The sequence below is a fragment of the Haliotis rufescens genome, unplaced genomic scaffold, assembly GCF_023055435.1.
Source record: "Haliotis rufescens isolate VD_foot unplaced genomic scaffold, xgHalRufe1.0.p SCAF_1, whole genome shotgun sequence".
Classification (NCBI taxonomy): domain Eukaryota; kingdom Metazoa; phylum Mollusca; class Gastropoda; order Lepetellida; family Haliotidae; genus Haliotis; species Haliotis rufescens.
Window position 1 is genome coordinate 19,251,640 of NW_025963779.1, and position 13,680 is coordinate 19,265,319.

At 41.6% G+C, this 13,680-nt stretch overlaps 1 protein-coding gene across 1 annotated transcript; it reads left to right on the forward strand.

Annotated features, from left to right (window-relative positions):
* Positions 1-1,627: 1,627 nt before the first annotated feature.
* LOC124113381 (protein rolling stone-like) lies at positions 1,628-11,306 on the forward strand. Its single transcript, XM_046473685.2, has 4 exons — positions 1,628-1,817; positions 8,397-8,604; positions 9,736-9,846; positions 10,397-11,306. The coding sequence occupies exons 1-4, from the start codon at positions 1,665-1,667 to the stop codon at positions 10,801-10,803; spliced, it is 879 nt and encodes a 292-aa protein (XP_046329641.2). The 5' UTR covers positions 1,628-1,664; the 3' UTR covers positions 10,804-11,306.
* The last annotated feature ends 2,374 nt before the right edge of the window (positions 11,307-13,680 follow it).

Consider the following 13,680-nt stretch of genomic DNA (forward strand, 5'->3'; position numbering starts at 1 on the left):
TTATCAGTATTTTCAGTCGGCATTTCACAGACATTGAAAATTAATCACTGTTGTTCCCATTCACTGTGTTAAATTCATTTTCGAAACATTAGTTCTTGAAATGCAAAAGGTAGTTTTCTGAGCTACTTAATAAATGCCATTTTATCAGTATTTTCAGTCGGCATTTCACAGACATTGAAAATTAATCACTGTTGGTCTCACACATGCTATACATGCTGGATAAGAGAAAAAAACACGTTTTCTTTGATAAGTGAAGCTAAAAGATAAGACAAAAGAATCACATGCGACATGGGCTTGAATAATGAAGAAAACACATTAAACAGAAAACACTTAATATGTACCCAGTCAGCTGGAATAAACATAAGACGTCAACAATTACTCTCGATTATCGATCGAGACGGATTCCGTTGGGCGCAAAAGTCAAGATATCCGTGAAAAGAAGATGAACGTGGAACTAATAATCAGTGGTGACAACAGGTGTTCGCGAAAAGGGTCAGCACGACCTTCCCTACCGGTAGCAACCGCCACCCACACAATGTGCAGAAGAGTTAAGTGTCAATGTAAATACAATCCCATACATTCTTGTACGTATCATCTCCTTCGTCGAAGTGAAATTTCAAAGAGCGTCATACGACGTTCAGGGACTCAGTAAAGTATTACAAAATGTTTTATGGTAGACATGTGGAGGACATTTCCAATTTGGCGCATCAGTGACAAAAATAATGTCCGATGCAATTACCTTTATTAATGTGAACCGTGGTGAACTATTGAGAGTGTCAGAATACATTAGAGTAGGTTTACAAAGTATAATATATTTATTTATTTGAAACATTAAAACAATGCAAGACAGTTTTTTAAAATATGTGTTTATGTTTTGTCGAAATGTTCTGGTTCGATAGTTACATCATATCTTTGTTATCATGAATGTTTAGTGTTTGTTAAATTACTTGAGATATTTTTTAAACGATGTAATTTGGATAAAATTGCAACGTTTAAGCACATATAATCGATTTAAAAGGCTTCGGTCCTGCCCCACACTGAAGCACATTAAACACATGTGGCGTCTCCTTGGGCAAGTGACTTTGTTCGAAATTTGCCTCTGTTCACAAAGCAGTGAATGGGTACCCGGTAGGATGAGATCGTAATAACCTATAAACGCCTAACAGGCAGAGTTGTATACTCCCCAGGGGGCTGAGAATGATTCTTGAGTGCATATTGATCCAGTGACCGGGGTAATAATAGCGCTTTGAGCAAGCCAATGAATAGTGTGGAAATATGCGCAATATAAATAGCCTGTTGTTATTATTATTATTATTATTATTATTATTATTATTATTATTATTATCGTCGTCGTCGTTGTTGTTATTATTATCGTGTGTGGTGTAGAGTACAGTGTGACATATTGCTCTCACATGATCTCATTTGCCCCCATATATAAAAGTAGCTTCCTCCTACATCTCCTTCATATGATGAATATCTTACGTCAGTTATCAGCCTCCATCCTGTTAGTGTGATGATTTATAAGTAACAGATCCGTATTTGTCAGATTGGCCATATCAAGCCTTGCATTATTATGACACGAGTACTGAGAGCTCTGCACTACGCCTCTACGTTATCGGTATAAAAGAGCTCCTTACAGAGAATAGGGTCCACTCAGAGAGTGCATGAGTTATATATGTCAGTGTGGATTTTACTGGCTATATCCTCACATATCGGTGCCTATGGAGAGAAGATCAGTATGTGCCTGTCATTGTCACAGACACTTATTTGGATTTCATGTAGAAGAACAGAGTAAAACAGAATTCGTCTTGTCTCAGGTAAATCAATACGTATATTAGAAGCAAGTATACAAAAGTACGTTCAAAATAGACAACACGGTCGCCGGTGTCAATCTCAGTGCTTCTAGATACTAATGTTGTAGTTATGTTAATAAATTGTGTCCGTGTACTTAGGTTATTCATAACTGACTGATATATATAAAATATGAAGTAAAATACCAAATGGGTTTTAACTGAATTGAATCAACTTGGTTCCTCATATCGTCTTAATGCACGATATGGATCTACCTGTAATTCAGCTTCCACGGTCAACTTAAAATTGTCAATCTATTGTCATTTTATATATTATTAATCTTATTAAAGAGCATGTTAAAATGGCGGATGAATTATTGAATATTCAACGACACTGTAGCTAGATGTATTGTTGGTTGGTTGGTTGGTTGGTTGGTTGTTTTACGCCGCACTCAGCAATATTTCAGGTGTGTGGAGTGAAATTGTAATATAGGATAATGGAAATATTGAGCATGTCCCTCAGCGATGTGGATTTTGCGCTATATAAATAGCATTATTATTATTAATATTATTTTTTTATTTTTTTTAATTATTATTAAATAGTTTGGGTATTGTTAATTGCTATGAAATAACAAGTGTATACACATATACCATTAGCGGTATTAGGAAGAGCAAGTATCTTGTCGACATTCCTCCATTAATAATACTGCGAGTGTGATAACAGCGTATACTGTACACGTGATAGCTCTCAGGTGATAGGAACTTTTTGGGGTGTAATCAGAGGGGCTATTTGGGTCAGAAAGATAAATGACAAATTAAAAAATCAGAATACGGAAATACAAACGTCCCATATCTGTGAGAAGTGTTCAGATGGGGTTAGATTGGATTATAAACCCGCTCAACCCATGGAGTCGACTGTCACTTCATGTACAGCTGTCTTAATTGTCTGGGTGCGTGTTTTATTTCAAAGGAATGTGCATTTGTCATAGTGAGACGCTGACATGACAGAAATAAGAGGAATGAATACTTAAAAAAGAAGGGGAGATTACAGACAGGGGAGGCGAATGTGGTCGGGGGTGGGGTGGGGTGGGGGGTTCTGGAAAATTATTGAATTATTTCAGGTAGCGATTGTATGAGCTAGTGGCAAGAATACTAACATGGAAAGAAGGAGTACCTGTGAGGAGAGTTCGACAGTAATAATTAAAATAGAGAGGGGAGGGGTTGTCAGAGAAAATATTTATTCATCATATAACTAATTATACTGCATGTAACTCACACAGATCACATCATATTCCAGCTTTCTGTCATCATATCACAACCACCTTCGCAACTATCTATTTATTTTATAAACATGGCAGCGAAGTGCTGACATTTGCGACTGTAATGTCAATGGTTAATAACATTTGGATAAAATGTTTGGTTGAATAAAATACCCCCTGAAATGAGAGATGTTGATTCACTCGTGGGTGTGCTACGCGTGGACATATCTGCTTGCTTTTCAGGTATTTTCTGAAATCATTTGACATGATTAGCTATGTTGAGCGTATATAACCACACACACGCCATTTCCCTGCCTCGGTACAGCGCGTGCAACATGGGCCACGTGTGGGGGCAAATCAACACGGGGACTGGATACCATACACACGTAACATTCACCAGTTATCACAGGTAACAACGTTAAAAAAGCTAATTAATTTATTTTGTGTTAAGTATAAAAGTAAGTAGTGAAAATTCATAACAGGTTTGATGGCAAGACAAAAATAGTACAAACATATTTTTCTAAAATTTCACAAAAACACGGGATCAGTGTCATCTCCCGCTGTGTGAGAAGGACTGGACTTCGAACTTTTTGTGCTAGCGTTTGAGTTATTGGTTGTATAACTAGCCACCTGTTCTCCGATTACGCCCACGCGTAACACCTTCACCACCTGCCACGACAGTCCTCCCTTCTCAACAGACACTCACTTACCACCTCATATATCTGTACACGTGTATACTCTGTAGCGGGATATTAAGTGGTACTACACAGGCCCAATTAAATACTTACAGCTTTGGAAAATGCTCATAAATCAAGAACATTGACCAATAAACGCGTGCTCGAAACGGATCAACGAAATGTATTCGTGGAATGTGTGGTATTCTAAGGAACGCACGAGCTTTGGGTGTAACGCGATCGAGATAAAGAAAAAGTTTTGGGCATTGCAACGTTGATTGATAGTTATGTACTGTAATCTTTGGTCTTGTTGATATTGATCGTATATGGTTGAGTTGGTACATACAATTTAATATTACTTGATTACATCCGACCAAATCCAGCCATTATAAGGGAGCATTTGATTTTTAAAGGGGTGTATATGGAGTGTGTGTGTGGGGGGGGGGGGGGGGGGGAGGGGGGGGGGGTGTTGTAGTTTGAGATCAGCATTTTGTCTTTAATGTTTAGGTGCTCAATTATATATTCCTACATGGAATTAATTACCTGCATCCTTTGGATACTTTAAAGAGCATTTTGTTATTTCTTTCTTACAGTGCGCGTTATGTTTAAACAAAAATCAGGAAGGCTAAGGCTTGATTATTTTTATAGAAAATATCCCGCTCACCCTCCGAAAATGAAATGCTCCCTAAGGTAGGAACACAAGAACTGAACTTGATTGAACGACTGAAAAAATACAGGTATTCCACACACAATTTCAGCGTTCAAATTCATACCTACGAGGGCTGAGCTAAAAATTTCTAAGCCTTACAAACAAAACCAACAATTGTGAAAGTGTTTTTAACTTTACTTTTCAACATAATCTCCCTGCTTTTCAATACACTTCTCATATCGATAGTAAAGCTTTTCAATTCCAGTCAGGAAGAAGTTTTTCGAAGCCACCCTGAAAAACCCATTCACGGCAGCTCTAAGGTCGTCATAGCGCTTTCCACGAAGGTGTTCTTTAAGTTTAGGAAACAGGTGGAAATCACTTGATGCAAGTCTGGCAAGTATGGAGGGTGAGGAAGCTCTTCGAACCAACATTGTCACACAGCAGCCTTTGCAAGTCGAGAGGTGTGAGAGTGAGTGAGTGAGTGAGTTGGGTTTAACCCCGCTTTTAACTTTCTAAGTAATCAACAAGGAGCACGCCCTTTGCATCCCAGAATACAGTGGCAATAACTTTCTTCTGATCGTAAAGACTTGAATTTCTATGGTGCGGGAGAAGTGGAATGCTGTCATTTCTTGGATTGACGTTATGACTCGGGATCATAGTGGTAGACCCATGTCTCATCATCCGTTACTAATCTCTTTTTTAATTTGACGCAATCCCCCCAATTAGCTTAGAACTTTTCTGGCAGTGTCAGATCCCTTTTTCCTTAAGATCAGAATTTAGAAACTTTGGCACCCAACGAGCAGATATCTTATTCATCTGTACATGTTCATGAATAATAGTTTCAATGGATCAATGACTTGGGCCTGTGTCTTCCTCAGGTCCAGCAAAGGTAATACGTCTGTCTAACATTATAAGTTTTCTATTTCTTTGGTTGAATTTTCATTGATGGAAGTTGGGGGCCGTTTGAAACAGACAACGGTTCATCATCAAGGATTGTTCTTCCAGCCTTAAACATAGCTGCCCAAAGTTCTTGGGGAGTACTTCTCTCTTAAGTAAAAAACTTGATGACGGCTCGGTACTGGCTGTATACTGTTAAAAGCGGCGTTAAACCCAACTCACCCACTCACTCACTCAACTGGCTGTCACTAATACACACACGACCTCAACAGGCCATATACACTTGAACTACTCAAACCATAAACACATGAACTACTCAAACAATATATTACACTGACTTATTCACTTTGTAATGGTCCATAGTTGAACTTTTTTAACAGCCCTCGTATAATCGGAGATGTTTAGTTTCAGCTAAAGGAACTGCGTTGTTAGAACGAGTACATATTGACACACACTGTTGTTACCACGTCATGGTTTAGTAGTTGCTCTTCCTGATTGATTCGCTCATTACAAGTGCACGACGCTCCCCACTGCTGAACTGTAGGATAGGGACGGACGTCAGTGGACGTCGAACGGAAAGTTGCCGTCAATGTATCGTGAGGGAAATCGGAAATAAACACGTGCATACTAAACGTCATTTGGGTAATCTGAACATACAGAACGTATCGTCACATCCGAGATTTACACTTACTAAAGTGTAACAAGATACCAATTGTATAACTTAATTGATATGAATACATTATTACGGAGATAGCAGCAATGTGAAATCTTATGACATCTATCTGTCAGTTTATTAAAGAGTGAATGAGTGGGTTTGAGTGGGCTCTGAACAGTATTCCAGTTATATCACGGCGTGTCAGCTTGATGTGGAGGAAAGCTCGAGGTGATGCAGATGCCAGACGCCTACCACTTTGGTGAAACCCGCGAGAACGAGTGTATGGTAGTGACAAACCAAAAATCATAATGAGCCGACTCTGGGATTCGAACTCGAAATCTTAGGTTTCTTGAACGCCTTCGGCACACAACTTTGCAGAGCTAATTGCAGCGCCTGTGATTACTGGGTCACCCGTGCATCTATTTATCAAACAGTAAACCGATAAGTACTTGTGGCGTCAGGCATGATATATGATGTTTGATTGTATGTTCTTTAGTGACGCGGTCAACTGTATGTACCGTGATGTGAACGGTCGGCCAGTTCAGTTACCATGTAGATGATGAAACATTTCATTTGTCAGTGATTGACATGTATCAACTTGTATGTCATGTAGGTGTTGATTGACAGACATCAGGAGTACACATTCCATGTCACGTGATCACCCTGACCCAAAAAGGTCGATCACATTATAAACATGCCATAGTCAGTGAATTGTATAATGGTTCGCTTGTCCCAGTCCCAGTGACAATTATCCATGGTTTATCTGCACCAAGTGTTATATGTTTAGCACCTGCATCTTTTCCCTCCACGTATTATTTGTTTGTTTGTTTGTTGTTTAACGCCGCACTCAGCAATATTCCAGGTATATGACGGAAGTCTGTAAATAATCGAGTCTGGACCAGACAATCCAGTGAAAGACATCATAAGCATCGATCCACGCAATTGGGATACGATGACATGCATCAACCAAGTCAGCGAACCAGACCACCCGATTTAGATAGTCGCCTCTCACGACAAGCATAGTCGCCTTTTACGGCAAGCATGGGTTGCTGAAGACCTATTCTACCCCGGATCTTCACGGGTACCCGTATTAAGCTGATAGACATGTGTTTATTGTCGTATCATATTATTATAACATCTTTTAAATAACTCTAACTTTATGCCCAACCAGAAACATTATGACCAATAATCCACACTTTAGTGGGGCAGTGTTGCAACGATGGGGTTAGAGCCTATATTCACCAAAGGGAAGAGGAAGAGCGCTACTGGAACTGTTAACACTATATTGGTCCTGAATAGTATGCGAACTATAGAGTGAGTCCCGTTTTATCACGGCGTGCTTAATGTGGGAGGAAACCCCGAAGTGATGCAGATATCAGACTTTAACCACTATGGCGAAACCCATGAGCACGGGTACGGTGCTGACAAACCTTGAACCATTATCGGGGCGAACCGGGATTCGAACCCACGACCATAGGTTTCTGTCGTTGTCCAAGGTACTCAACTCTGCAGAGCCAATTTCAGCGCTTTTGAAGACTGGGTCACCCGTGCATCTATTTTTGAAACAGTAAACCGAGAAGTACTTATGGCGTCTGGTGTTCGATGTTTGACTGTACGTTGTTTATTCCCGTGGTCAACTGTATGTACCGGGATGCGAACGGTCAGCCGGTCAAATTCTCATTTGTCAGTGACTGACTGCTTGGCCTCTCGTGCCCCCGCGAACTATAGAGAGGGTGATTAGTAAGTTTAAAACCAATCAACAGAAAGAAATGCTTCTCGGGAGTTGTCGCTTCACTTCTCAACCTTCACGCCCGGCCATTACTTGTCTTTACGTCTTTGCTCATGGTTGGTTGGTTTGTTGTTTAACGCCGCACTCAGCAATATTCCAGCTATATGACGGCGGTCTGTAAATAATCGAGTCTGGACCAGACAATCCAGTGAAAGACATCATGAGCATCGATCCACCCAATTGGGATACGATGACAAGCATCAACCAAGTCAGCGAGTCTGACCACCCGATCCCGTTAGTCGCCTCTTTCGACAAGCATAGTCGCCTTTTACGGCAAGCATGGGTTGCTGAAGACCTATTCTACCCCGGATCTTCACGGGTCTGATGCTCATAATGTCAATCACTGGATTGTGTGGTCCAGGCTGGATTATTTACATGCAGCCGTCATAAAGCTGGAATATTGCTGAGTGCGACTTAATCAACAAAGAAAGAAAATCACAAGTTGGACAGAAGCGCTGCATCTTCCCAAGGCAAGGGAGTTAACTGACTGTAAAAGTCAAGTTGGACATTATATAGTGAGTTAACTCCCTTGCCTCGGGAAGATGGTAGTGCTGCGATCATTCCTGAAAAGGGGGCCGGGGCCTAATTATAATCAAGTTTTTATGCTGACACAGCTTGACACAATGAGGCCCTGGTAAATGATAGAATATCATGTAATATGTTCTTCCTGTGTGTATTGACAGTGGACTGACCGGCCTATACTGTTCGCCCTGTATAGAAGCCTCGTGAGCCTCTACACTATCGGCGTGGTGGTGTACTCGGCCATCAACAATGAATACGGGGTGAAGATCTTCATCTGGCTGACGTACTGGTCATACTACATCCTGGCAACTGGCTTCCTCATCCGAGCTCTCACCGTGTGGCTTCATGTCTATGGACAGAAGGATAAAGGTGATTTATATCTCACACGCGCGTGTACGTGTATGTCTGTGTGTCTGTGTCTGTATGTGTGTGTCTGCTTGTACTAGTCCGGACTAATGCCGTTTTTATCATTTTTTGTTTTGTTTGTTCTTTAACGCCGCACTCAGTAGATAATCGTGTCTGGACCAGACAATCCAGTGATTGATATCATGAGCATCGATCCACGCAATTGGGATTCGATGACATGCATCAACCAAGTCAGCGAGCCGGAACACCCGATCCCGTTACATTTTGGCTGGACTAACGAGTCTATGCATAGTCCAATCAAAATCAAGCACCGAAATTTAAATCCGGTTCGTAAACTGTAGTGCAGATTTCAATCGATTGCAGGATTTGCAAAGCATATGCACCACCAACTCGTTGTCAGCAGAGATTTTCCAAATCTTTTCATGTTTTTAATCAAGGTGCTCACCTGATTTGATGCATTTCGCGACGTAAGACCCGTTTTATCACAATATAGATCTTTATTATCGATCAGAACGTCCTGACTGGACGCCGCCATTTTGTTTGAAGCAAATGCAAGTGATACGAGAGATGGAATCTGATTGGTCAACAGGGGAGGCTTAGAAGGGACATAACTGGTAATAGCCACTGGTGGCGCTGCGATCGAGCTCAGTAATTCCAGCCTAATTCTGCAAGGGTGGAAACTGGACTTTTATAGTCAGTGAACTCATTTGCCTCGGGAAGATGCAGTATACTGACTCCGTGCCGACCAGCCCTTGTTTTAGCCTCTTAATGCCGAGCGCCAGCCAGGGTAACAACAAGTACCATCTATTAACGTCTTCTGGTATGACTCTGGGCGGACGCCCTACCACGTGAGGTGTGTAAAGGAAAGGAGTTGACGCTATTTAAATGGGGAATCAGTTTTAATGGGCTCTATCAGTAATGTTAGCAAGGTCCGGAGAAGCCCAACCTATGTGATCTCGTGACCATTCCTCCATTCCCATAGGGCACAGTGACACGCCCATGCTGACACCAGTCGATTGTCTCCCCTGATCCTCTCCCAACCATGGTCCACGGTCACCTGTTGACGTTCGTTCGACGAACAGTTTTATTCCAAGCATAAACACACAACTTGAGTTAAATTTCTCCTTCCCACAGATCGTCTGCGTCTGCCGGACCGACTATTACAATTACAGTGGGTATTACAGACGCTGACGTGTGCAGCAGCCCCAATAGTGTCTGTGCTCTTCTGGACGGTGGAGTATCAAGGTAAATATTCTCCATTTACATTTGGCGCACCATTGAAAGTCAAGGTTCGTGTTGTGAATCAGTCACTGGGTCGCTGTGGCCCAGTGGCATAGACGTACGACAGTCATAATGATCAGATCGCTTTCTGGGACTGGCGGTTGGTCCGACACAGATGAAAGTTCCCAACACAGTGGATACCATTTTTCCAAAGTAAATTGTGTGAATGGCGGGTGCTGCCGGTAGAGAAGGACCTGCTTACCCTTTTCGCGAACACCTGGTGTCATCACTGATTTTCAGTGATCCATTCATATAATTGTCACCACTATTTTGCCTTTAACGCCCAATGGAATCTGTTTCGGCGGATAATCGAGACTGGTTACTCTTTGGCGTAATTGTTTAATTTATATTTACAATGTTTTGACATTTATCGCCGTGAGCCATATATAACATCGACGTATAAAGTTTGGTTGTTTTGGATTTTTGATCAGCCATTATCTCAGGTCGGTTAGTTACTAGTGTTTTTAAATCAATAATTGTTTTACTATCTTTATATCTCCACCTTCTGTTCCAGGTGGAGGCGTGGACTTCAAGAGCGCCAACACCCATGCCATCAACCTCACCCTTGTTGTCGTCGACTTGTTTATATCTCGCTATCCAATCAGAATTCACCATTTCTACGTTAGTATGTGCCTATTCACGACCTACTCTGCGTTCACCGCCATCTACTGGTCGACAGGGGGAACTAACCACCTGGGTCGCCCCTATGTGTATTCTGTCCTTAACTACTCGGAGGACCCTGGCTTTGCTATGATATTCGTGTTCTCGGTGACGCTAGCAGCGGCCCCCTTCGTCCACTGCCTCATGTACGGGCTGTACAGGCTCCGCGTGGCCTTGTGGAACAGATGTTGCGGCGCAGGAGAGGCTATCCCGGAGACGTTGATAGCCCTTACAACCCAGTCGTCCGCCACCGATGTCTGAATATTTATGTGTCTTCATTTGACTCTTGATCAAAAGTTGTTTGATCAAAAAATGTTTCATAAGGGGGTTACAACATTCGTGGAATTAGTAAAGCTTTCAAAAAATACGGGATAACCTCACCTTTTTGCGAACACCTGATATCATCACTATTTGACTGTGATTCATAAAAAACGAGCCTATGATAGATATACATAGTCGGAATCGCACAATGGACTAGACTCTAACAATATAGGATGTATTAAATACCTTGATACTCATTTCAAACCCGTGTTCCGGTTAAGTGACGTTTGTAATATCAAAGTTGACGTCATAGGGAAAAAACATTGAAACTGACGTGTTCCAAATCATGATTCACAGCAAATGCATCGAAAGGGCTGGTCTTTAATGATTTCGGGGGCACGGGTGGCCCAGTCGTCCAAGGCGCCGTGATTTGCTGTGCAGAGTTGCGTCCCTTTTGGCACGCTAGAAACCTATGATTGTGGGTTCGAATCCCGGTTCGCCCAGATTATGTTTCTAGGTTTGTCAGCACCATGCCCGTGCTCGTGGGTTTCACCGAAGTGGTAAACGTCTGAGACCTGCATCCCTTCGGACTTTCCTCCCACATTAAACTGTAATATTGTTAAAAGCGGCGTTAAACCCAACTCACTCAAATTTCAAATTAGAGGCAACAATTGACTCAGTTATGTAGATAATTGGAAAGTCTTTTCAACTTAGAGACAATCTGAAGAAAATACTGCACTTATTCTCGTCAGATACAATTATATTTTTAGGAAACGAGTGGAGTTTCTATGGTAACTGACCGAGCGAAAGCCAAGAGACAGGTGATGAGATAATAAACCCGTACGTCATATGTGTGTCATACAAGGTTGAACTCATTTAATCCGTTTTGATTGGATAACCTTGACTTCGCTGAGGTCACACATGAAAGCTCATGCTGCAACTTCTACATAAACATTCATAAACAATAACGATATATTTTTGACAATTTAACACTTTATTAAAACAAACAAGCTCGTCACATATTCGTCATGCATTCTATATTAGTTGCGCGTTGAACCCAACTCACCCACCCATTAACTATATTAATTATGCATAGGTATACTATAGACATTATATAAAACTAGCTACATACATCTGCCATGTATACTGCCGGAAGAATGTAACTGTATAAAGTTCAATAAATATATATTTATTTTGATAGTAAATTTATGAGGATTTTAAGGTTGTCATTCACAGTTTGTACCAGCATGTTATTGCACGCCGTACAATTTGGATTTTAGAGTGTTTGTGTGGAGCATGATACTAGCTCACACACGTGGCTTCATAATGTGAACTGCACAAAATGATTGTTTAGCTATTTTTACCCATTGTTGTTTAGCCGTAGATACCGCTTACAGAATGCCACGGCTTGCTGGAAATCAGCGCTGTGGGTATGCTGCAAACAGAAATGGCACAAAAAGAAGTTGCTAGACATTTTAATGTTCATCTGAACACAATTTTATCTTTTTGGAGACGATATCTACAGCAGAGTAACACTCAGGACTTGTCACGGGCCGGGCGACCACGCGTGACGTCACGTCAACTAGACAACCATATTCGGTTGGTGCATCTACGGTTTCGAAACAATACTGCCACATTAACTGCTCGGACAATTCCTGGGTTGGGAGCAATTAGTGGTAGAACCGTCCGCAACCGGTTGTAACAGAGTTTTTGAGGCAGTAGAACATTGCTATACTGCCATGGCCGACTGTTTCTCAAGACCTCTCCCCCATTGAACATGTCTCATCCTCTCGAGGCAAGGGAGTTTACTGACTGTCAAAGTCCAGTTTCCACCCTTGCCGAACTTGGCTGGAATTTCTGGGCTCGACCGTGGCGCCACCAGTGGCTATTACGGGTTATATTCCTTCTATGCCCTCCTATTCCTCCAATCAGATTCCACCTCTCATATCACTTGCATTTGCTTCAAACAAAATGGGGGCGCTCAGTGAAGACGATCTGATCGATGACCAAGATCTATATTGTAATAAAACGGGTTTTAATTCGCGAAGTGCAACAAATAACGTGAGCACCTTGATTAAAAACATGAACAGATTTGGAAAATATCTGTTGACGGTACACATGCTGTGCAAATCCTGCAATCGATCGAAATATGCATGGCAGTTTACGAACCGGATGTCGATTTCGTAACGCGATTTTGATTAGACTATGCATAGACCCGTTAGTCGAGCCTAAATATAACCCCATAATTCCAGTCTAGTTCGGCAAGGGTGAAAACTGGACTTTAATGGTCAGGTAACTCCCTTGCCAAGGGAAGATGAAGATGTCTGTGAAGAGAAGGATCGACGCCTACGACAGGACCAGAACCAGACGGGCCAATCTTCAATTGACATTTGGAACATTCCCCAGGCTGTTTTCAATGAAATAGTGTCTTCAGTGCGCCGCCGTTGCCTCGCCTGTATCAACGCAAATGGTGGTCACACCCCTATTGACATTGTTTTTAGGGCGTGTCGCTTTGTCTCCTGTTATGGGTTTTATCAATGAATTTGGTCTTTCGCGACACTCAGTTTGATTTGTGTAAAGCGTTCAGCTTGACGAAATGAAGTCAGATTAAAATATTTGTACTGATGTCTAGGCCTACGTTGGATAATTCGACTGTGCCATCAGTGTCCCCTTTGAAGCGAATTTTGCGGCACTGTTTCCGAAAGTTTGTTGGTTGTTACACCACACTCCAGCTCTGTGAGAGTGGTCTGTAAATAATCTCTTTCTAGGGACCAAACAAACGGAGATAATGAAAAGGGAGATATAAGTTTGAATGATATTTCAAGCTAACAACTTATTATCAAAAACTCACAATCGCCATCTGGTTATTTGTACATG

What these genes read in the sequence shown, in the direction of transcription:
- LOC124113381 (XM_046473685.2), top strand. Translation starts at nt 1,665, where the DNA reads ATGAGTTATATATGTCAGTGTGGATTTTACTGGCTATATCCTCACATA. An exon ending in CAGAATTCGTCTTGTCTCAG is followed by an intron (nt 1,818 to 8,396) that starts GTAAATCAATAC and finishes GTGTATTGACAG; the next exon opens with TGGACTGACCGGCCTATACT. An exon ending in CTGGACGGTGGAGTATCAAG is followed by an intron (nt 9,847 to 10,396) that starts GTAAATATTCTC and finishes CTTCTGTTCCAG; the next exon opens with GTGGAGGCGTGGACTTCAAG.